At 43.2% G+C, this 25,551-nt stretch overlaps 1 protein-coding gene across 3 annotated transcripts in view; it reads right to left on the minus strand.

The window, feature by feature from the left end:
* Positions 1-25,551, minus strand: part of b4galnt3b (beta-1,4-N-acetyl-galactosaminyl transferase 3b) — a 264,672-nt gene that overhangs the window by 20,198 nt on the left and 218,923 nt on the right. For all 3 annotated transcript variants that reach the window (XR_010976873.1, XM_068050686.1, XM_068050685.1), the window contains 3 exons: positions 20,421-20,521; positions 19,659-19,735; positions 13,501-14,944 (listed from right to left, as the gene is read on the minus strand). Coding sequence is in view for 2 of the 3 variants with exons in the window: in XM_068050686.1 (XP_067906787.1) it covers positions 13,501-14,944; positions 19,659-19,735; positions 20,421-20,521 (1,622 nt within the window). In the remaining variant the exon portion in view is untranslated. The remainder of the gene's footprint in view (positions 1-13,500; positions 14,945-19,658; positions 19,736-20,420; positions 20,522-25,551) is intronic.

Raw genomic sequence — 25,551 nt, forward strand, 5'->3', positions numbered from 1 at the left:
CATATCCCTTGCTGTCATTAGGATCCAGATAGCTATCGAATTCTGCCTTGAACATGCTCAATGATTGAGCTTCCACAACCTTCTGGGGTAGAGAATTCCAAAAATTCACCACCCTCTGAGTGAAGAAATTCCTCCTCATCTCAGTCTTAAATGGCCTACTCCTTATTCTGTGTCCCCTGGTTCTAGACTCACCAGCCAGAGGAAACATCCTATCCACATCCACCCTGTCACGCCCTGTAAGAATTTTGTGAGTTTCAATGAGATCACCTCTCATTCTAACTCTAGTGAATAAAGGCCCAGTTTCCCCAATCGCTCCTCATAAGACAATCCTACCATTCCAGGGATCAGTCTGGTGAAGCTCCGTTGCACTCCCTCTATGGCAAGTATATCCTTCCTTAGATGAGGAGGGCAAAACCGTTGTTATGACCGAGGTGGGAGGAGTGCACAGTTAATTCAGTTTTAGTTGACCTCTTATCTCATGTCCGTAAACTAATTCAAAAGGAATAAAACCTGTAGACTCAATAGGTGAATCTCTAGTGGCAAATGAAAGTCCAGCCCTTTATCCCAATCATGGCAATATTCATGACAGTATGCCCTGATCATTGTTTTGAGGGTCTGATGGTACCTTTCTAAAGCTCCCTGTGTGGTGGTATGCTGAAGACTTTAACTGTGTTATACCCAAATTACCCATAACATCTAGAAAATTGGAAACGTGATCCAACTGAATCTCAATCGGTAATCCATATCTAGTAAAGAATTGGGTTAACTTTTCTACCACTACCTGAGCAGTAACTGTCCCCAAGATAATGTCCTCTGGGAATCGAGTAGCCATATCCATGATAGTGAGTATATATTGGTGTCCCGCTTTGATTTTCATTAAGGGTCCTACACAGTCTACCAATACCCAATGGTTCGCCAATAACTGGTATGGGAATTAGAGGTGCCGATTTTATGGTAGGTTGTGGTTTTCCCACAGTCTGGCACGTATGGCATGTTTTACATAACTGCATCATGTCCTTGGAAAGACCTGGCCAGTAATAATGTTGACTTATACTTGATTTGGTCTTCTGGATCCCCATATGTCCTGCTGTAGGAATTTCATGCGCTAACCTTAATAATTCCCGGCGACACTTAGGCGGTACCACTATCTGTTGAACAACTGTCCACTCTTTGTCTGCTGGTCTGTGAGGCAGTCTCCACTTCCTCATCAGAAACCCATCTTTAACATAATAGCTTTCTGGAACTCCTTTTGCCTCAGCTTCTGTCAGAGCTGATTGTGCCACTTTATTTAACTCTGGATCAGCTTGCTGAGCTGTGATCAGAGAAGATTTATAAAACATTTCATTTGGATTATCTAAATCCCCAAAGAAAGTTTCAGATATTCGTCTATCTGTTTGTGGTGCCAACTGTGCCTCCGACAATGGAATTTGTTTAGCCATTGCTTGGGTTAGTACACACGAAGGAAAAATTCCTGGAACCTTTTCCTGTAACTGTTCTGTCTCTAACTTCGCTTGGTTTAATCAGTGACTATGGGAAAAGCTAATACTTTTGCTCCGGCCAAATCATTCCCCAGGAGGAGGTCAATTCCATCTACCAGCTAACTATGGCCACTCCTAAAGTTACCGTCCCAGACATTAGGTCACACTCTAGGTGCACTTGATACAAAGGTATGGGTATGTACTCCCTGCCAAAACCATTTACTAAATGCGCTCTCTGGTGGAAATGTTATGCCCTTTCCCAGCAAAAGAGTTTGGGTTGCTCCTGTATCCCTAAGTATAACGATAGGTCTGCCTGCCTCACTTGAATGATGAGTAATTACTTTTCCTTTCAACAAGAATTCCCTATAACGCGCAGGTATCTTATTCACAAGCCCTGCACTCTCAATGGTTTTGGTATTTGCCTTTACAGCTACAGTTAGCGATACAGTCTGATCTACTGTACTCTCAGTCAGGGCCTCTTTCTCTGCATTGACTTTGTGTACCCCAACAAGTCCCATAGATTTACCTCGCAACTTCCAGCATTCTGAACGAAGATGTTCCACCTTGTGACAATGCTAACACTTTGGCTTGCGGACCTCACTTCTACCCTCAACACCTTCTTTTCTGGCCTGAGGAGGGGATCTCAGCGGTCCCTTCTTGTCCCCAGCTACTTGCCTTCCTTTGACTCTCCCACCTTCTATCCTTCTCAGATTTCTGGGGGTGATGGACAATCGTCAGCAATTTCCACTGCCTGTCTGGCCCTTAAAACCTTCTGGTTCTCTACATGAGTTCATACCAATGGAGGGAGTGAATTTTTAAATTCTTCCAGGAGAGAATTAGTTCTCTAAGGTTCTCATATGTGACTTCCATCTTTAGTGCCCGTATCCAACGATCAAAATTAATTTGCTTTACCCTTTCAAATTCTATATAAGTCTGACCAGACAATCTCCAGAGGTTCCGAAACTTATGTCGGTAAGCTTCAGGAACTAACTCATACGCAGTGAGAATAGCCTATTTTGCCATCTCATAATCTGCAGAAGCCTCCTCAGAAAGCAAACATAAACTTCATGAGCTCTGCCCATCAACCTGCTTTGCATAAGCAGCGTCCAACTTTCCTTTGTTTGCCTTTGCTCCATGACCTTCTGGTCAGCTATGTGGCCTTGTCCAATCTACACCTTCTCCTTTGTTATCTCTTGCCCCACCCCCACCTCACTTGCTTATAACCTGTGACTTTTCTAATATTTGTCAGTTCCGAAGAAGGGTCACTGACCCGAAACGTTAACACTGCTTCTCTTTTCACAGATGCTGCCAGACCTGCTGAGTGGTTCCAGCATTTCTTGTTTTTATTCCAACTTACCTTTGGCCATTTCCTTTTTTGGCTATCTTTTCAAAAGAAATAAAAAATGCCTCTACGTCCCTTTCCTCAAACTTAGGGGGAGCTTGTATAAATTTAAACAGCTTTTTGCTGGCTCCTGGGCTGGACTCCGATTCTTCCTGACCAGAATCTCCACTAGCATCTAGACCACTCTGTTGTTTTAGTTCCATCTCTCTTAATTTGAATTCCTCTCCCTCTCTTTCTCTTTCCTTCTCCTTGTCCTCAAACTCTAGTTTTTTCATTGTCACTTCTTTTTCAAACTCAAATTTAACTTTTTTTTATTTCTTTTTCCTGTTCAAGTTTTCTTATTGCTATTTCTTTTTCTGTTTCTTTGTCAACTTCAAGCTGCCTCATCTGTAACCGAATTTTAACTAATTCAACTGCACTACCCTCTGATTTGCCTTCTTCTTCTTCCAATTTCAAATGATGGGTTATTACTTCAATTATCTCTGCTTTTTAGCTCCTGATTTCAATTATATCTCCAATTGTGCTGCCACTGCCAATGCCAATGCCATTAGCTTAACCTTGGTTAAGTATCGCAAGACACTGTGGGATGCATCCTCCTTCCCCAGAAAAGTTTCAGCAATGGCTAATGACATTCCAGTGGTGTAGACATTGCCCTATTAGACAAGACACCTGGTTCTTTTATTTTACTTTTTCAATTATTATTACCCCACTTACAATTGAATGTTGTCAGCGTTGGGTTTAATCCCAGACGAGCCCCTAATTAATATGTTATGACCAAGGTGGGAGGACTGCACTGTTAATTCAGTCCCACTTCTCCATAGGTCACAACATAGATTGAAATTTTTCCACTTAACAAAACCATTAATCAGATACTCTATTTTTTAATCAGAATAAATCACACCAACCAGGTTTCTTTAATAAACAACAAAATTATCCATTTATTATACCCCATGTCTTAACCTATAAGGAAGTGAACATACATGCGAATTGAAATATTAAAGCCCCTTATTTTATCCTAGCCCTCACACATGCACTCACAAACACAACCAGTTAACCTGGGGAAAAAAAAGAATTTTTGTTTACAGCTGTTACAAAGAAATATAAGGAATAAAAAAAAAACATTTAGGCTTAAAAGAAGGTATGGAAGGAAGTCCTTTGTTTTGGCGAGGTGTCCCAAAGGCAAATAGGTGGCTGCCACTAGGAATCTTCCTAGAATAGTACTTTCCAGGCGATGTTGATAAACAGTTTCGGTAGGCTTTCAAAGATATTCAACACAGAAGGCTTCACATAGGTCTTACATCAGATGTGCAGCAACAAAGGTTTCAATTCTCACACATTCGATGCAAAGTTCCTTTCAAGATGCAAGGTTTTCTGCAAACATGCGGGATTTCTTCAAATACAGGAGGCAACAGTACAACTTGATATAGGATCCATGAAATCCTTTTCAGTTTTTAAAATCTAGATTCTCAAGTTTTAACAAAAAATGGAAACCTACATAACACTGTACACAATATTCCAGGTGCCATCTCAACAAGGCTCCAAACGATTGCAGCAAGACTTCTTTACTCCTGTACTCAAAACCCCTGCAATGAAGGCCAACATACCATTTGCCTTCCTAATTGCTTGCTGCACCTGCATGCTGGCTTTTAGTAACTCTTGAACAAGGACACCAGGTTCCTTTGGACATCAACACTTCCCAACTTCTCACCAACTCTGTCTTTCTGCTTTTTCTACCAAAGTGGATAACTTCACACTTATTCACATTATATTCCACCTGCCATGATCTTGCCTGTTCACTTAGCCTATCCAAGTCCCCTTGAAACTTCCTTGCATCCTCCTCACGACTTACATTCCCACCTAGTTTTGTGTCATCAGTAAATTTGGAACTATTACAGTTGGTCCCCACATCCAAATCATTTATATAAATTGTGAACAGCTGTGGCCCGAGCACTGATCCTTGCGGTACCCCACCAGTAACAGCCTGCCATCCTGAGAATGACCCGTTTATTCCTACTCTCTAATTTCTGCCTGCTAACCAATTCTCAGTCCATACTAGTATATTACCCCCAATCCCATGTGCTCTAATTTTGTTTGCTAACCTCCTGTGTGGGACCTTATCAAAAGCCTTCTGAAAATCCAAATGCACCACATCCACTGGTTCTCCTTTATCTATGCTACAAGTAACATCCTAAAAACAACTCCAACAAGTTTGTCAAACATGATTTCCCTTTCATAAATCCATGATGACTCTGCCCAATCATACGATTATTTAGTGTCTAGTTATCACATCCTTTATAATAAATTCCAACATTTTCCCTCCTACTGATGTCAACCTAACAGGTCTGTGGTCCCCTGTTTTCTCTCTCCTCCTTTCTTAAATTGTGGGGTGACATTTGCTACTTTCCAGTCTGCAGGAACCTTCTCAGAATCTATAGAATTTTGAAAGATAAACACCAATGCACCCACTATCTCTATAGCCATGTCCTTCAACACTCTGGGATGTAGCTCATCTGGTCCAGGGGATTTATCAACCTTCAATCCAGTTAATTTTTCGAGTACTACCTCTTTATTAATACTAATTTCTTTCAGTGCCTCATTTTCACAAGTTCCTTGGTTCCCTTGTATTTGAGAGATTTTATGTATCTTCCTCCGTAAAGACAAACACAAAGCAATTGTTTAGTTTCTCCGCCATTTCTCCATTCTCCATTATAAATTCTCTTGTCTCTGCCTGTAGTGGAATGGACCCTCTTTGTCCTTACTAATCTTTTCCTTTTCACATTGTTATGAAAGTGCTTCCAATTTTTAAAAAAATATTTTTTGAGGACTCATATTTAAATGTGGAAATGAGTCTTCATTTTGGAAGACTGTAGATTTCATAGATGCTGCACTTTGTTCTTTTTCTTGAAAGTTTGAACATAACTGTTACTGGATATCACATGCCTTAATCTCAATAAACAACAAAAATCTTGGTGACTTGGGGAGATGTTGAAAGAGAAGTGACACGTCAAGATTTATGAGGGTCAGGAGGTAGTTTCACTTCTGAGATACTGTTTCGGTTCAGTTGGGGTGTGGACAGTGTTGAAAAGCAGTTGGTTTTGTAACCTGCTGAAAATAAACCCTCAGCTCATCTTTCCTGCACCTCTTTAAGAGATGCGGAGAAATCCAGAGTGTCAGCTCCTCTTTCTCTACCTCTTTGAAAAAAAAACCCTGCGAATCCAGAGTGTGATAACTGAAACTCCTGATGCCACACTTCTCCTGGAAAGCCTACCAAACTATTTTTCAACATCTCCAGAACGAACTGCTTCTGAAAAGATCCCAGTGACCTGTCTCTGTATACCCGGACGTCCGACCAAAGGTACAACTGACATCCTTCCATATCTTCTCTTTTTTTCTGCAAGAATTAGCAATGCTTGGCCAAAGTATTTCTTTTTTTGTTGTTTTTTGTAAAAGACCTCTGCAGAGAGAATTTATTTTTTCCCAGTGTGTGTGTGCGGGGTATTTAAAAAGGGAACTTTCATATTTCAATCTGTGTGTTAATGCTTTGCAACTTTACTGGATAAGTCTTATATTATAATAAACTGATAATTTTGTTGTTTATTAAAGAAACCTGGTTGGTGTATTTTATTCTGGGATAAAGAGCGTAGTATATGATTGACCGTATCAGTAACTGGGTAAACATTTAAAGTATATGTTGTGACCTGTGGAGAAGTGGAACTAGAAAACACAGTGCACTCCTCCCACCTCAGTGGTAACAACATCCCTAAAGAAGCTTTTACAGTCCGCCTTTATGTTTCTTGCTAGCTTGCATTTGTATTCTCTTTTCCCTTTATCAGTTTCCTGGCTATCCTTTGCTGGATTCTAAATAGCTCCCAATCCTCGGGCTTACCACTTTTTCTGCCAACATAATCAGCCACTTCCTTTGATCTAATACAATCTTTAACTTAAATAAAAACAAGAAATGCTGGAAATACTCAGCAGGTCTGGCAGCATCTGTGGAGAGAGAAGCAGAGTTAACGTTTCAGGTCAGTGACTCTTCTTCAGAACCGGCAAATATTAGAAATGTAAAAGGTTTTCATTGCAGCAGCTTTTTCGGGAGCAGAGAGTGCGAGCGAGTGAGCAGCTGGGAAGCAGCTTTTTCGGGAGCAGAGAGTGCGAGCGAGTGAGCAGCTGGGAAGGTCAGTTTAAAGTAAATTTAATTTCCTTTTGTTTTCGGCAGAGACCAGGGGGCTGCTGGGTAAGTAAAACCCTATATATTTGGGCCGTTTCTGAACCCGAGACACTACACCTGTAGTGTCTCCCACCCGCCCTCCTCCTCTAACCAAAAAAAAGGACTCGGTGGTGTGTAGATAAGGTAAGGCTTTTTCTATTTCTCTTTTTTTTTATTCGTGTGATTGGTTAAAAACTTTTCGTTCCTTTTTCATTTAACTAAGTTTAAGCTTAAGATTAAAAATGCCAGGAGATCTCAGACCCGTGACATGCTCCTCTTGCTCAATGTGGGAGCTCAGGGACATGGTTGATGTCCCTGACTCATTCACGTGCAGGAAGTGTGTCCAGCTGCAGCTCTTGTTAGACCACATGACGGCTCTGGAGCTGCGGATGGACTCACTTTGGAGCATCCGCAATGCTGAGGAGGTCGTGGATAGCACGTTTAGTGAATTGGTCACACCGCAGATTAGGATTGCTGAGGGAGAAAGTGAATGGGTGACCAAAAGGCAGAGAAAGAGCAGGAAGGCAGCGCAGGTGTCCCCTGCGGTCATCTCCCTCCACAACAGGTATACCGTTTTGGATACTGTTGAGGGAGATGGCTCACCAGGGGAAGGCAGCAGTAGCCAGGTTCATGGCACCGTGGCTGGCTCTGCTGTTCAGAAGGGCGGGAAAAAGAGTAGAAGGGCTATAGTCATAGGGGATTCGATTGTAAGGGGAGTAGATAGGCGGTTCTGTGGTCGAAAACGAGACTCCCGAATGGTATGTTGCCTCCCAGGTGCATGGGTCAGGGATGTCTCAGATCGGCTGCAGAACATTCTGAAGGGGGAGGGTGAACAGCCAGTTGTCGTTGTGCACATAGGCACCAATGATATAGGTAAAAAACGGGATGAGGTCCTACAAGCAGAATTTAGGGAGTTAGGAGCCAAGTTAAAAAGTAGGACCTCAGAGGTAGTAATCTCAGGATTGCTACCAGTGCCACGTGATAGTCAGAGTAGAAATGAAAGAATAGTCAGGATGAATGCGTGGCTTGAGAGATGGTGCAGGAGGGAAGGGTTCAGATTTTTGGGACATTGGGACCGGTTCTGGGGGAGGTGGGACTATTACAAATTGGACGGTTTACACCTGGGCCGGACTGGAACCAATGTCCTTGGGGGTGCTTTTGCTAACGCTGTTGGGGAGGGTTTAAACTAATGGGGCAGGGGGATGGGAACCAAATGAGGTCAGTGGAGAGTAAGGATGTAGTAACTAAAGCCTGTAAGGAAATAGATAATGAAGTCAGCGTGACTAAGGGAAAGAGTAGGCAGGGAGCAGATGATGAAAGCAAAGGGACTGGTGGTCTGAGGTGTATTTGTTTTAATGCAAGAAGTGTAGTAGGTAAGGCAGATGAACTTGGGGCTTGGATTAGTACCTGGGAGTATGATGTTATTGCTATTACTGAGACTTGGTTAAAGGAAGGGCATGATTGGCAACTAAATATCCCAGGATACCGATGCTTCAGGCGGGATAGAGAGGGAGGTAAAAGGGGTGGAGGAGTTGCATTACTGGTCAAAGAGGATATCACAGCTGTGCTGAAGGAAGGCACTATGGAGGACTCGAGCTGTGAGGCAATATGAACAGAACTCAGAAATAGGAAGGGTGCGGTAACAATGTTGGGGCTGTACTACAGGCCTCCCAACAGCGAGCGTGAGATAGAGGTACAAATATGTAAACAGATTATGGAAAGCTGTAGGAGCAACAGGGTGGTGGTGATCGGAGATTTTAATTTTCCCAACATTGACTGGGATTCACTTAGTGTTAGAGGTCTAGATGGAGCAGAATTTGTAAGGAGCATCCAGGAGGGTTTTCTAGAGCAGTATGTAAATAATCCAACTCGGGAAGGGGCCATACTGGACCTGGTGTTGGGAAATGAGCCGGGCCAGGTGGTTGACGTTTCAGTAGGGGACTACTTTGGGAATAGTGATCACAATTCCGTAAGTTTTAGAATACTCATGGACAAAGACGAGAGTGGTCCTAAAGGAAGAGTGCTAAATTGGGGGAAGGCCAACTATACCAAAATTCGGCAGGAGCTGGGGAATGTAGATTGGGAGCAGCTGTTTGAAGGCAAATCCATTTTTGATATGTGGGAGGCTTTTAAAGAGAGGTTGATTAGCGTGCAGGAGAGACATGTTCCTGTGAAAATGAGGGGTAGAAATGGCAAGATTAGGGAACCATGGATGACAGGTGAAATTGTGAGACTAGCTAAGAGGAAAAAGGAAGCACACATAAGGTCTAGGCGGCTGAAGAAAGACGAAGCTTTGAAAGAATATCGGGATTGTAGGCGCAATCTGAAACGAGGAATTAAGAGGGCTAAAAGGGGTCATGAAATATCTTTAGCAAACAGGGTTAAGGAAAATCCCAAAGCCTTTTATTCATATATAAGGAGCAAGAGGGTAACTAGAGAAAGGATTGGCCCACTCAAGGACAAAGGAGGAAAGTTATGCGTGGAGTCAGAGAAAATGGGTGAGATTCTAAACGAGTATTTTGCATCGGTATTCACCGAGGAGAGGGACATGACGGATGTTGAGGTTAGGGACAGATGTTTGATTACTCTAGGTCAAGTCGGCATAAGGAGGGAGGAAGTGTTGGGTATTCTAAAAGGCATTAAGGTGGACAAGTCCCCAGGTCCGGATGGGATCTATCCCAGGTTACTGAGGGAAGCGAGAGAGGAAATAGCTGGGGCCTTAACAGATATCTTTGCAGCATCCTTAAACACGGGTGAGGTCCCGGAGGACTGGAGAATTGCTAATGTTGTCCCCTTGCTTAAGAAGGGTAGCAGGGAAAATCCAGGTAATTATAGATCGCTGAGCCTGACGTCAGTGGTAGGGGAGCTGCTGGAGAAGATACTGAGGGATAGGAACTATTCCCATCTGGAAGAAAATGGGCTTATCAGTGATAGGCAACATGGTTTTGTGCAGGGAAGGTCATGTCTTACCAACTTAATAGAATTCTTTGAGGAAGTGACAAAGTTGATTGATGAGGGAAGGGCTGGAGATGTCATATACATGGACTTCAGTAAGGCGTTTGATAAGGTTCCCCATGGTAGGCTGATGGAGAAAGTGAAGGCGCATGGGGTCCAAGGTGTACTAGCTAGATGGATAAAGAACTGGCTGGGCAACAGGAGACAGAGAGTAGCAGTGGAAGGGAGTTTCTCAAAATGGAGACGTGTGACCAGTGGTGTTCCACAGGGATCCGTGCTGGGACCACTGTTGTTTGTGATATACATAAATGATTTGGAGGAAAGTATAGGTGGTCTGATTAGCAAGTTTGCAGACAACACTAAGATTGGTGGAGTAGCAGATACTGAAGGGGACTGTCAGAGAATACAGCAGAATATAGATAGACTGGAGAGTTGGGCAGAGAAATGGCAGATGGAGTTCAATCAGGGCAAATGCGAGGTGATGCATTTTGGAAGATCCAATTCAAGAGTGAACTATACAGTAAATGGAAAAGTCCTGGGGAAAATTGATGTACAGAGAGATTTGAGTGTTCAGGTCCATTGTTCCCTGAAGGTGGCAACGCAGGTCAATAGAGTGGTCAAGAAGGCATACGGCATGCTTTCCTTCATCGGACGGGGTATTGAGTGCAAGAGTTGGCAGGTCATGTTACAGTTGTATAGGACTTTGGTTCGGCCACATTTGGAATACTGCGTGCAGTTCTGGTCGCCACATTACCAAAAGGATGTGGATGCTTTGGAGAGGGTGCAGAGGAGGTTCACCAGGATGTTGCCTGGTATGGAGGGCGCTAGCTATGAAGAGAGGTTGAGTAGATTAGGATTATTTTCATTAGAAAGACGGAGATTGAGGGGGGACCTGATTGAGGTGTACAAAATCATGAGAGGTATAGACAGGGTGGATAGCAAGAAGCTTTTTCCCCCCAGAGTGGGGGATTCAATTACAAGGGGACACCAGTTCAAAGTGAAAGGGGAAAAGTTTAGGGGGGATATGCGTGGAAAGTTCTTTACGCAGAGGGTGGTGGGTGCATGGAACACATTGCCAGCGGAGGTGGTAGACGCGGGCACGATAGCGTCTTTTAAGATGTATCTAGACAGATACATGAATGGGCAGGAAGTAAAGAGATACAGACCCTTAGAAAATAGGCGACAGGTTTAGATAGAGGATTTGGATCGGCGTAGGCTTGGAGGGCTGAAGGGCCTGTTCCTGTGCTGTAATTTTCTTTGTTCTTTGTTGTAAGCAAATAAAGCGGGGGTGGCGCAAGAGATAACAAAGGAGAAGGTGTTGATAGGACAAGGTCACAGAGAGTAACCGACCAGAAGGTCATGCAGCAAAGGCAAACAATATGTTAATGGTGTGTTGAAAGACAAAGCATTCGTACAGATAGGGTGTTAATGGACTGAAAACTGAACAACCGCAAGTACAAACATGAAAAAAAAACAGTGGGTAAGCAAACAGAACAAACTAAGATGAAATAAAACAAAAAAATATATAGAAAAGAAAAAAGAACTAAAAATAAAAGTAAAATGGGGGGCCCGTCATGCTCTGAAATTATTGAATTCAATGTTCAGTCCGGCAGGCTGTAGTGTGCCTAATAGGTAAATGAGATGCTGTTGCTCGAGCTTGCGTTGATGTTCACTGGAACACTGCAGCAATCCTAGGACAGAGATGTGAGCATGAGAGCAGGGGGGAGTGTTGAAATGGCCAGCAACCAGAAGCTTGGGGTCATGCTTACAGACTGAGCGGAGGTGTTCCGCAAAGCAGTCACCCAGTCTCCGTTTGTCTCCCCAATGTAGAGGAGACCACATTGTGAGCAGCAAATACAGTATACTACATTGAAAGAAGTACAAGTAAATCGCTGCTTCACCTGAAAGGAGCGTTTGGGGCCTGGGATAGTGAGGAGAGAGGAGGTAAATTGGCAGGTATTACACCTCTTGCGTTTGCATGGGAATGTGCCGTGGGAAGGGGACGAGGTGGTGGGGGTAATGGAGGAGTGGACGAGGGTGTCACGGAGGGAATGATCCCTTCGGAATGCTGACAGGGGAAGGGAGGGGAAGATGCGTTTGGTAGTGGCATCACGCTGGAGGTGGCGGAAATGGTGGAGGATGATCCTTTCGATATGGAGGCTGATGGGGTGGAAAGTGAGGACAAGGGAAACCCTGTCACAGTTCTGGGAGGGAGGGGAAAGGGGTGAGGGTCGAGGTGCAGGAAATGGGCCGGACACTGTTGAGGGCCCTGTTAACCACAGTGGGGGGGCATCTTTAACTTCTTCTCTTAGCTCTGGTTGATTCATCTTTCCTGTTAGGTTTCTGTGTCTTAGAGGAATGTATATTTGTTGTAGACAATGTTATACATCTTTAAATACTAGCTATTACCTGTCTACTGTCATATCTTTTAGTGTATTTTAGTGCAAAGAGAATAGCAGCCTGCCTGTGCAGGCCGCATATCGTGGAGCTGCCGCAATCTTCCATGCGGTGGCTCATTTAAATAGCTGGGGCCGACTGCACCCCCGAATGACGTGTAGGGGGCGGGCGGTCCGTCCCCGGCAACGGCATCAGGCACCACTGTGCAGGTGCCGACATCATTTTTAAAGGGCTCCCAGCCCTTCCATTTCATTTAACTTTTAAAGAGAGCTGTTTGAAAACAAAATTGAAAACTTTTAATTTGCCCCTCTCCTAGTCTCGGATAACCATGTAATTAACTACTTGTCCTCTTCCCCCCCAAAACACTTCCCCTGCCCACCTGTTCTTTAACCCCCCCCAAAGTTCATACACTTTAATCTTTACCCCTTCCCACCATCCCCTGAACCAATGACATTAGTTTTACCACGCGGCCCCCCACTCCCGCACTGAGAAACTTACCTCCACCCCCCTCCCGCACCAGTGTTATGCCTCGGATCTCCAGACGGAGATCCAAAGGCGTTAGAGTGCCAGCCACTGGCATGAATATTGGTGCGGCAAGGACATCGGGAGCGAGACGCTCGTTAATGCAGGTATTTAATTATTTTTGCATATGTAGATTTGGCTCTCGTCACCGAGTGGCAGGGGAGCCACCATGAGGCCTTGTCGCCACCGACAATATTGGGCTGGGCCTTCCCGGTGTCGAGGCCCGTAGCGGACCTCCGCTGGAGGCATTTTCTACCCTCCCCGCCACGACCCCCGAATTCAGTGCGGGGAGGTGGGGGGCTGTAAAATCAGCCCCATGTTTTTTAATTGAAAAACAATTTTGCAATTGTTATACTAATACAATTAGAGTTGTGCACAATCATAGATTATCTCAGTTCTATACATTTTTCTGAAAAAAACAGCATTGCTGTAGTTGTGATGTCTCATGCTGAAAGTGGGCAGCACGCAAAGAAATGTGCAGCAGGGTTTCTGGAACTTATCCTGCGTGATTTTCTCCTGAACAGTTGTAATGTTTGTCATATAACAACCAGTCATCATCAAATTCGGATGTGAAAATAAGAATGCAGGTCACCACTTACCCTTTATGCTTCTCATTCAGCTTCCTTACATACATTTCTGCTACATCTAGAGCCTCTTGTTCTTTCATCAACAGGTTTCCAGACACATTGCACCGAAGATCAATCCTATCTGACCGTAAGGCATTGAAGTCTGTACTGTTGACCCTGAATGTCTGCTCCCAGCTGACTGCTTTGTCATATGCATGTTGGTAAAAGGTCTTATCTGGCATTTCCTCTTCAGCCTTCTCTTCTATAGTCCGCTTACTGTTCATTACAGTATTCATTGAACAGATACGTCTCCAGTTTCCCCCCTTCTTCCCATACTCTTGCAACTTTGCTTTGATTTTACTTTTTGATCTCCCAAATACTGCAACATTTTTCTGTCCAGTATAGCTGTACTCTTTCTCTTGCCCCTGCTTATTTCCAAACGATCTAACTATGTCCAACTGCTCTTTTACTTTGATTGGCTGCACCTCCTTCATCGACAAAAAATACATGGGGATTGTTGGCACTGGATTCTCAGCACCATTATACATTTCATTACGTTGACCATGAACAGATATGTTTGAGCCTTTGATTTGCTTTTCAGCATAAAGGGCTTCCTCTTTCAGCTTGGATGATGAATCCAATTCTCTATCATTTGTTGACAAATTACTTCTCCTTTTACTGTCCTTTTTCTTCAAAAAGGTACCATTGTTCCTGTTCACTTTTTGTCCTGACAAGGTAGGTGGTTGTTGGGTATAAATTGTCCTCTGTGATTTTTGAACAACCATTTCTCCTTGTTTCTCTACTAATCTATGAATTTGTTTCTCAGGAAGTTGTTTCTCAGGAAACTGAGCTCTGCCAATACTTTTGGCAATATCTAGGTTTTCTCTCTGAAAAATATCCTGAGTACCAATGCTGTTGTCTCTAGCCTTCTGCCTCACAAAGGATTTTGCTGATCGTCTTTCTAAGTCATGATCTGATGTTGCATAGTTCGCTGAAAAATTGTGGGAGGCCTTGACTGTTTTTTTACTCAGAAAGTGGGTGCCCTGAATATTTTCTTCAACAGAAGCAGTTTCATTTTTCCTGTCCTTCATTCCTTTATGCACTGGAGCTCTCTCAGTTAGTTTAGAGTCTACAGTCTTATTAAGATCAAATGTCTTATCACTAGGTTTGTGTTCTACAACATAGAACAACTTTCTTCTCCTCTTAAATGCATAGTCATCATAGTCATCTCCATAGTCTTTTACATTGGCTGCTTGCTGTTTGCCACGTGAGTTAGGAAAGTGTTTGTCCTCCTGGATGCTTGATGCCTTTTTTTCACTTCCAACATCCTCCATATTCTTTTGGTTTTGCTCCTGGAATGCAGGAACCACTGATTGTAGGAATTGATCTTCATCTTCATAATCATATTCTTCCTCTTCTACTTCAGTGTCGTCCCCCAGCCCTTCCTCTTTATTACCGTTCTGCTTATTTGGCTTTCCTGCAAAAGTCAGCAACAGTATTTATAACTTTGCATATTACAATGAAGATTTTCATTTATGTTAAAGGCAACTATAAATTGCTTTATTAATTCAGTTCTTAACTGTGACGGGACAATCATTTTTATTGTCTAAAGCCATTAGCAAGATTATGTCCTAAACTGGGGTTTTAGTGCAGAGTGACAGATTTCAGATTTTTGGTAACTATAAACAAAATAGCTAAGGAATAGTAATTGACCTTTGCCTTATTAAAAATGAATTTCACTATCACTTGCATCCTTTAGCTTTCCAATCAAAATATAGGAGGCCATAATTCATAATTAGTGCAGACTGTGTAAGAATACTGGAATAGTGACAAGACAATCTTTTTTGATGAGGTAACAGAGAGGGTTAATGAAGGCAATATGGTTAATGTGGTGTATATGGACTTCAAAGGGCATCTGATAAAGTACCACATAACTCGGGTTGTCAGCAAAACTGGCACCCATGGTATAAAAGGGGTCGTGGCAGCATGGATACAGAATTGGTTAAAGGGCAGAAAACACAGAGTAGTGGTGAATGGTTGTTTTCCAGACTGGAGGAAGGTATACAATGGGTTCCTCAGGGGTTGGTATTAGGGCGAGTAATTTTCTTGACATATATTAATGACTTCGACTTGAGTGTACAGGGCACAATTTCAAAATTTGCAGTTGACACAACAGCGAACACTGAGGAGGATGGTGATAGACTTCACCAGGCCATAGACAGGCTGGTGGAAAGGGCAGACAAATGGCAGATAAATTTTAATGCAGAGAAGTGTGAAGAGGTACTTTTTGGTAAGAAAGGCGAGGCAATATAAATTAAAGCGTACAATTTTAAAGGGGGTATAGGAACAGAGAGAACTGGAGTTTATGTGCACAAATCGTTGTAGGTTGCAGGGAAGGTTGGAAAAGCAGTTAGAAGAGCATACGGGCTCCTGGGTTTTATAAGTAGAGGCATAGAGTACAAAAATGAGTGATGAACCTTTATATTGGTATATAGTCACGACACTCATGTCTTGCAATCTGGTGATCTTTCCTTTCTCATCATCTCAATCATAGATAAGGCCGTTTTCGATCATTTTTTTTGAATTCCTCACCATTCACATCCCCTTTCCCCTTGCAACCCCACTTCCTCTGTCTCCTGGAAAAATGGCTTCCCCTAAGTTACTTCGTGTTATACTTTCAAATTGTCAACTGTCTAGCCTTTGGCCCTCTATTCACCACAACACTTCTGCTGCTGTCTATCTGCTCAATCACACCCTCATCTCCACCATTATTGCCCTTCCCCCCATAAAACCCTAACACGCTCCCATCCTGGCTGCCTGGCTCGAATATTTGCACCTTTAAATCTAAGAGGTATACAAAATTATGAGGAACGTTGATATGATAGATAGGAAGAAACTTTTTCCCTTAGCGGAGGGGTCAATAAGGGGCAGGAGGTTTAGAGGGGAGTTGAGGAAAAATTTTTTCATCCAGAGGGTGGTTGGAATCTGGAACACACTGCCTGAAGGGGTGGCAGAGGCTGGAACCCTCACAACATTTAAGAAGTATTTAGATGAGCACTTGAAACGCCATAGCATACAAGGCTACAGGCCAAGTGCAGGAAAATGGGATTAGATGGGATGGGTGCTTGATGGTCGGCACAGGCACATTGGGCCAAAGCGCCTGTTTCTGTGCTGTAAAAGAGTGAGCAGTCAATGTCACATTCCTCCCTTCCTTTTGCCCACCAATTCAGGCTTCCCGAAGATTCTCACCTGCCCTGGCCCTGAACCCACATCTTTCTCTTGTTCTCTCCCATCTTCCTTATGTCATCTCCGAGCTTATCTTGACCATGAAACCCACGCACTATTCTCTCAACTCTATACTCACTAAAATATACTAACAACCCTTACTGGACCTATGCTAGCTGATATTGTAAATGTTTCTCCCTCCTCAGGTACTGTCCCCCTACCTTTCAAATCTTCCATCACCCCAAAAACACACTGAGCAGGATTTCTGGGCCCTGCTTGAGGTAGGAACAGAGGCGGACAGAGCCCAAAAATACTGGAGCCGGCAGTATGCCGGTTTCCCGACCCCATTCCTGGCACCGGCCATTTTTGCTGAGGTGGGTCCGGGCCAGCAGGGCTACCCACCCCCACTCAGCACGTAACAGATTGGGTTCATTAAGATCCTTGTGAACTACAATTTTTAAAAAAGCCTCCAGTTTCCCACACTGGCAGGGGACAGTTTAAGTACCAGGAGGTGGAAAACTGGCAGCAGACATGGGGGGGCCAGAGCTCCAGACAGGACTAGAGGCCTTCCCTGCTTGCCTGGGTGTGGGCGCAGTCACATGCCACCCTGTAGATGGGCTCCCCCCCACCCGCAGTCCCGACTCCACCCCCCACCTCCACACCCCCACACTGGTGGCCTGGCTGCAAGAATCAATTTTTAATTAAAATTTTTTAAAAATTGATGAGAGTGTGCCTTCATGTTGAAGCACCCTTTTCCTTACTCACTCATTATTGCAGCTAGCTGCTCCTCTCAAGCTGGAAGGCCTCTGATTGGCCCTCAGTTTCGAGAGCCTGCCCACTGCCCTTAATTGAACAGGGAACCTGAATCCATGCCGATTAAGGGGGCGCCTCCATCAAAATCCCAATGAGTGACTGCTTCCCCCACAGGATGCTGGTTGGGACCCGAAAACAGTCCCAACTTTTGTTTCCCGCCTCCCACTCAGGGAAAATCCAGCCTACTCTTGTCCTTGCAGACTACAGCCTCCAGCAACCTCCATTTCCTCTCCAAGGCCCTTGACACCACTGTCACCTCCCAGATCCATGCCAGTCCTTCCTCAAATCCATGTTGGACTACATGCTCCGTGGCTTGTGACTGTGGTGCTTATTCCTCCTCATCCTTCTAGACCTCTCCTTAGCCTTTGACATGGTCAACCACACCATGTCCTTCACCGTCCAGCCAAGTATGACTGTCCTCGCCTGGTTCCACTCTTACCTCTCCAGTTGTAACCACAGAATTGCTTCAATGCCCTCTTCCTGCCCACAAACCATTATTTCTAGAGTCCAGAATATGTATCCTTGGCCCTCTTATTTTTCATCTACATGCTGTCCCTCAGTGATATCATCTCAAGATGTGCCATCAGATTCCACACTTATACTGACTCTACCCAGCTCTACCTCATCTCCACTGCCTCTGTGCTATCACACAGCTTGTCTGACATCCAGTTCCGGATGAGCCACAATTTCCTCCAATTAAACACTGCAAGATCCAAAGCCATTGTCCTTCAGCCCCAGCCACACACTTTGACCCTGAGCTGGGCTTCTGACCCGATATCCTCTCCATCACAACAAATCACCCATTTCCAACCTGCCTCAGCCTATTCACTGCTGAAACCCTAATCTATGCTTGTATTACCTCTGATTTGACTATTCCCATGGTCTCATGGATGGCCTCCCATCTTCTGCTGTGCATAAGTTTCAGCTTATCCAAAACTCTGCTAGTGTATCCTAACCTGCATTTAGTCCTGCTTACCCATCATCCTAGTGCTCATTGACCATTGGCTCAGTCACCAAAACCTCGAATGTTCAAATCCGTTCATAGCCTTGCCCTTCCATAACTCTGTAACGCCCTCCAGCCTTACACCTCTCTGAGAGCTCTGCTTTCATTCAACTCTGACCTGTTACACATCCCCTGCTCCCCACCTCCCCCTCCACATCCTCCCATTGAAAGATGTGCCTTTATCTGCCCTAAGTTATAGAATTTCCATCTTAAGCTTCTCTGTCCTCCTTAAATGCTATCTCTTTGATCAAGCTTTCAGGCATCCATCCTTATCTGTTTTTGGCACAGTCTTACTTTTCGGCTGATTACACTTCTGTGAAGTGCCTTGGTACGCTGTCCTATGTTAATGTCCCTATATAAATGGAAGTTGTTGTTTTCATACTAAAAAGGTGTCAGCTATGGCTCAGTAAGTAGCACCCTTGCCTCTGCGTCAGAAGTTGTGGGTTCATGTCCACCCCAGGACCTGAGAACAAAAATCAAGGCGGATACTCCAGTGCAGCACTGAGGGAATGTTGACCTGTTGGAGGTGCCATCTTTTGAATGAAACATTAACCAAGGCCGTGTTTACCCCCTCAGGTGGCTGTAAAAGATCCCAAAGAACTATTTTGGAGAAAAGCAGGGGAGTTATCATCAGTGTCCTGAACAATATTTAACCCTCAGTCAACATCACTAAAGCTGAATATCTGGCCACTATCACATGGCTGTTTGTAGGAGCTTGCTGTGTGCAAGCTGCTGCCAGATTTCCTACATTACAACAGTGACTACATTTCAAAAAATACTTCATTGGCTGTAAAGTGATTTGAGATGTCCTGTCTTCATGAAAGGCACTATAAGATGTCTTTTTTAACCACTGCAAGAACCACTAACTGGATTTCAAACTGGGGTCTCAGGACCTCGAGAATCTGTGAAGCAATCTCAGGGCTCATCTGTAGTAATTTATTTTTTAGAATGTATCCAGTGTTTATGTTTTTGATGGACATTCCACTTGCTGTAAATTATTTTAGGGGCCTTTTAATTTTACTAGTTGTGGATTCACAAGTACCAGTAAAAAGTAATGGAAACCATTAGTACTGTGGAGTAACATTGCAAAATCTATGTTGGCATTACTTACAGCACACAATGAGTCACAGATCAAACAATATTGAGTTACCTTCACCTACTCCAATTCTGAAAGGATTTTCATGCTTTTCATTGTTTGCCTTTTGTGGTGCATCCATTTTCATGTATCTATAGGAACCAAATTTGGTGGGCAGACACAACATTAATTATAACATTAAAACATAAGACTGTTAAGTGAAATCAATGACATTTTAACATACTTTTAGTGGTTTTAAGTATGTTATGAGAACATGGACATTTTTTTCTAGTCACATTTAGAATGCATTGGATTCATAAACAAAACTACAGGTGATATCCTTTTACTGTCATTTCATTAATGGTCCAATTATTTCTAATAAACTTGCCATTTTTATATATATATTATTTACTTTTGATTTTATCATTATGCTCAATAGCACCTAGAACATAAAGTGCCATCCTGTGATTCTCGTTCCCTCCACAGATCATTTACAATTCGGCTTATGATTTTCACTCTATCCATTCAAACTCAAAGGAAAAATCCAACTGGGGAAACCTCCAAGAAAGGCTGTGAAATTTCTCCCAACCCCAAAAGATAGAAATCCGAAGAATCTTCAAACTTAATCCTAAGGTCTGAAGGCAGCTTCTGAGGAGAGGAGGAAGGGAAAACAGAAGAAATAGGAATGCACACTCATCCATGTGAAAGTACACGGACACAACGCAATACCCAAATCGCTGAATTAATTTTCGTCACATCAATTCCCACCTATATTTTCATTACATTTAATTCTTAATTTATTGAGCTATCCCCCTAATATATGTTGTATGGCCTCACCTGTGCAAGTAATAGGCTTTCCCAAAATAAAAGCATTTGTTTTCTGACTCCATGTGTGTTAGTCTCGTGTAATCATTGGGGTGTACGTAAGTCAGATGAACCTAGAATTTAAAATGTTAAAATGTTACTGCATAGGGTGTACACCATAGAAACAAACCATTCAGCCTAACTAATCTATGCCAGTATTTATGCTCCACATTCCCATCCCTCTTTATCTAACCTTATCCACACATCTTTTATTCCTTTCTCCCTCACTTATCTAGCTTCCCCTTAAATGCAACCATGCTAATAGACTTAACTACTCCTTATGGTACCATGTTCTACATCATAACCACTCTATGGGTAATGAAAAGCAAAATATGGTAGATGCTGAAAATCTGAAATAAAAACAGAAAATGCTGGAAATAATCAGCAGGTCTGCCAGAATTCCCAATTAGATTTATTAGTGACCACTATTGGTTTAAACAGCAAACTGCACGAATATACGATTACACTCAGATAATGCTGGTAGTAACTTTAGTATATATTCATATTCATTTCTGTATATTCCACAAAATTTTAAAGGAATATTGAGAGTAATTTTCAGCTTTACCACCTGGCTGGTAACCTGATAGAGCAGATCACTTGAAATCACTGGATTAAAAATCAGGCTGACTCTACAGCAGGTGGGCAATCTGCTCTGCTCTGTGGTAATTAACCATATTGTTTCTGAACTGCAGTTGGTGCTGGTGGAACTGCCAATGTTGTGGTTATACCACAAAGATTGGCAGTTATGTACTACTGAATTGCACCAACAAGAATGCTATAATTGACCTCAATGTCCTCAGTGGCGAAAAAAAAGTCAGTCATGGTTCCTGTCCCGTTCACTATCCATAGATATCTGTTGGCAAGTTTACATCCATGCATAGCTGTTGAATAGAAAAAGAATCATGCTTGGCTGCTTTGCCCAACATTGTCAAATAATCAAGCAAGAGAGAAGGGTTCGGGTGAAGGGAGAGTTCGAAATCCAAAGAGAAAAGTCAAGGCAATAGATCAGCCTAGCGATGTGAGAGAGACAGGAGGAAGGGACAGAGAGTTTAACAGGAATTATGCATCAGTGAGTAATGTCCATGCAGGGAATAGCAGTAAAAAATATTAAATTAAAGGTTCTTTATTTGAATGCACAAAGCACCTGCAATAAGGTAAATGAACTAGTGGCACAAATAGAAATAAATGGTTTAGATCTTATCGCCATTACAGAGACATGATTACAAGGTGAGCAAGGTTGGGAAATAAATATGCCAGGGTACACAATATTTCTAAAAGACAGACAGAATGGCAAAGAAAGAGGGGTAGCCCTGATAGTAAAGGATGACATAAGGACATTAGTGAGAAAAGACCTTGGTTCAGAAGATCATGAAGTAGAATCAGTATGGGAGGAAATTAGGAATAGCCAGAGTTAGAAAATGCTGGTGGGAGTAGTTTATAGGCCCCCTAACAGTAGTTATACCCTTGGACAGAGCATTAAACAAGAAATTATTGGAGCTTGTAACAAAGGCAATGTAATAATTGTGGGGGACCATAATCATCATATAGACCGGACCAATCAAATTGGCAAGGGTGGTCTAGAAGATGAGTTTGTGGGATGTTTTCATGACAGTTTCCTGGAGCAATACATTGTGGAACTAACTAGGGATAAAGATATTTTAGATCCAGTATTGTGCAATGAGGCAGCGTTAATTAGTAATCTCATAGTAAAAGATCCGCTGGGAAATAGTGATCATAATACAATTGAATTCTGTGTTAAGTTGGAAAGCGATATACTCCAATCACAAACAAGAATCTTAAAATTAAACAAAGCCAATTACATAGGTATGATGAGAGAGCTGGCTGAGGTTGAGGGGGTAAGTAGACTAAAAGGTATGGCAGCAAATAAACAGTGGGAATCATTTAAAGAAACAATTGACAATGACATAGGTAGGAAGAGGGATGTAGTCCTGAAAGCAGATTTTAGGGAGTTAGGAAGGAAATTAAAAAGTAGGACCTCAAAAGCAGTAATCTCAGGATTACTCCCAGTGCCATGTGCTAGTGAGCATAGGAATAGGAGGATTAATCGATTGAACACGTGGCTGGAGAATTGGTGTAGGAGAGAGTGCATCAGATTTCTGAGGCATTGGGACCGGTTCTGGGGCAGGCTACACCTTAACAGGACCGGAACTGATATCCTCACAGGGAGGTTTGCTAGTGCTGTTCGGGAGGGTTTAAACTAGCTTGTCAGGGGGATGGGAACCCGAGGGATAGCTCAAATTGAAGGAAGTAAAGTTAGTAACAGGAGGTAGAAAAGTAGCAAGTGACATTAGAAGGCAGGCGAAACAAAGGCCAGCATCAACTAGGCTTAGAATGCAGAATGTCAAGACGACAAGGCTAAGGGCACTCTACCTGAAAGCACGCAGCACTCGCAACAAGGTAGATGATTTAAAGGCCCAATAGAGGTAAATGGGTATGATCTAATTGTCATAACGGAAACATGGTTACAGGGTGACCAAGACTGGGAACTGAATATTCAAGGATATTCAACACTTAGGAAGGACAGGTAAAAAGGAAAAGGAGGTGGTGTTGCACTGATAATAAGGGATGGGATCAGTACATTAGTTAGGGAGGATCTCAGATCAGAAAAACAAAATGTGGAATCTGTTTGGGTGGAGCTAAGAAACAGCAAGGGGCAGGTAGGGGTGTGTTTATAGGCCACCAAATAGTGGTGGTAGTGTGGGCCATGGTATTAATCAGGAGATTAGAGACGCATGTGGTATGGGTAATACAGTAATCATGGGTGAATTCAATCTACATATAGACTGGGTAAACCTAATGAGCACAAATGCTGTGGAGGACGAGTTTCTGGAGTGTGTTAGGGATGCTTTTCTAGAGCTGCATGGTTGAGGAATCGAATAGAACTTAGGGCTATTTTAGATCAAGTATTATGTAATGAGAAAGGGCTAATTAATAATCTTGTTGGAAAAGAACTTTTAGGGATGAGTGACCATATTATGATAGAATTTTAAATTATGTTTGAAAGTGAGGTAGTTCAATCTGAAGCCAGGATGTTAAATTTGAACAAATGAAATTATGAAGGTATGAGGGGCAAATTGGCTGAATGGATTGGGAAAATATATTAAAAGATATGACAGTACATAGGCAATGGATAGTCTTTAAAAAAATAATACATAGTTTACAGCAACTATACATTCTGTTACAACCAGGTGAGAAAGGGGTCTAGGGTTCCCTCTCAGCCTTCACCAGGTCTTACCGTAACAGGGTATAATTTTAAACACACCATTTTTTTTTTTAGTTCCCCCTTAGTGAATCCTAGTTCACTAACTTCCAAACATAAGGCAAAGAAACTAGCCAAACAGGTTTTCTTAGGTTTAAAGAAAAAAGGTTGAACTTTATTAAACTTAAACTCTAACCTGGTTAACGCCTACAGATATGCAACTCACCCATGTTGCATACATACGTGATATGTGCAGGCAGGTAGAGACAGAAAAGAGCAGAAGAATTAAAGTGGAACAGTTTGAGGCAATATCTGAAGATGGTTTTGGTTACAAATAAAACCAAGAAATGCTGGATATACTCAGCAGGTCTGGCAGCATCTGTGGAGACAGAAGCAGAGGTAACGTTTCAGGTCAGTGATCCTTCATCAGAACTAACAAATATTAAAAATGTAAAAGGTTTTAAGCAAGAAAAGCGGGGGTGGGGCAAGAGATAACAAAAGAGGTGTTGATAGGACAAGGTCACAGAGAATAACTGCCCAGAAGGTCATGGAACAAAGGCAAACAGTGAAAGACAAAGCGTTAGTACAGAGAGGGTGTCAATTGACAGTAAAATGAACAGCCCTGGCCCCAAGCACAAACATGAAAAAAAAAGTGGGTAGGCACAGTAGAAACAAACTGAACAAACTAAAATAAAGACAAAATAAAAAATAACTAAAAATAAAAAAGGGGGGCCCGTCATGCTCTGAAATTATTGAACCCAATGTTCAGTCCGACAGGCTGTAGCGTGCCTAATCGGTAAATGAGGTGCTGTTCCTCGAGCTTGCATTGATGTTCGCTGGAACACTGCAGCAATCCCAGGACAGAGATGTGAGCATGAGAGCAGGGGGGGTTGTTGAAATGGCCAGCAACTGGAAGCTCGGGATCATGCTTACAGACTGAGCGGAGGTGCTTCACAAAGCGGTCACCCAATCTGCGTTTGGTCTCCCCAATGTAGAGGAGACCACATTGTGAGCAGCGAATACAGTATACTACATTGAAAGTACAAGTAAATCACTGCTTCACCTGAAAGGAGTGTTTGGGGCCTTGGAAAGTGAAGAGAGAGGAAGTAAATGGGCAGGTATTACATCTCCTGCGATTGCAGGGGAAGGTGCCGTGGGAAGGGGATGAGGTGGTGGGGGTAATGGAGGAGTGGACGAGGGTGTCGCGGAGGGAATGATCCCTTCGGAATGCTGACGGGGAAGGGAGGGGATGTTTCGTTTGGTAGTGGCATCACGCTGGATATGGTGGAAATGACAGAGGATGATCCTTTGGATGTGCAGGCATGTGGGGTGGAAAATGAGGACAAGGGGAACTGTCGTGGTTCTGGGAGGGAGGGGAAGGGGTGAAGATAGAGGTGTGGGAAATGGGCTGGACACGGTTGAGGGCCCTGTCAACCACAGTGGGGGGAAATCCTCGGTTGAGGAAAAAGGAAGACATATCAGAAGCGCTGTCGCGGAAGGTTGCAGCATCAGAGCAGATGCGTCGGAGAAGGAGAAACTGGAAGAATGGAATGGAGTACTTACAGGAGGCAAGGTGTGAAGAAGTGTGGTCAAGGTAACAGTGGGAGTCGGTGGGCTGAGAATGAATATTAGTAGACAGCCTATCCCCAGAGATGGAGACAGAGAAGTCGAGGAAGGGAAGGGAAGTGTCGAAGATGGACCATGTAAAGGTGAGAGAAGGGTGGAAATTAGAAGCAAAGTTGATAAAGTTTTCCAGTCCTGGGCGGGAGCAGGAAATGGCACCGATACAGTCATCAATGTACCGGAAAAAGAGTTGGGGGAAGGGGCCTGAGTAGGACTGGAACAAGGAATGTTTGACATATCCGACAAAATGACAGGCATAAT

The sequence above is a fragment of the Heterodontus francisci genome, chromosome 18 (assembly GCF_036365525.1).
Source record: "Heterodontus francisci isolate sHetFra1 chromosome 18, sHetFra1.hap1, whole genome shotgun sequence".
Taxonomy (NCBI): domain Eukaryota; kingdom Metazoa; phylum Chordata; class Chondrichthyes; order Heterodontiformes; family Heterodontidae; genus Heterodontus; species Heterodontus francisci.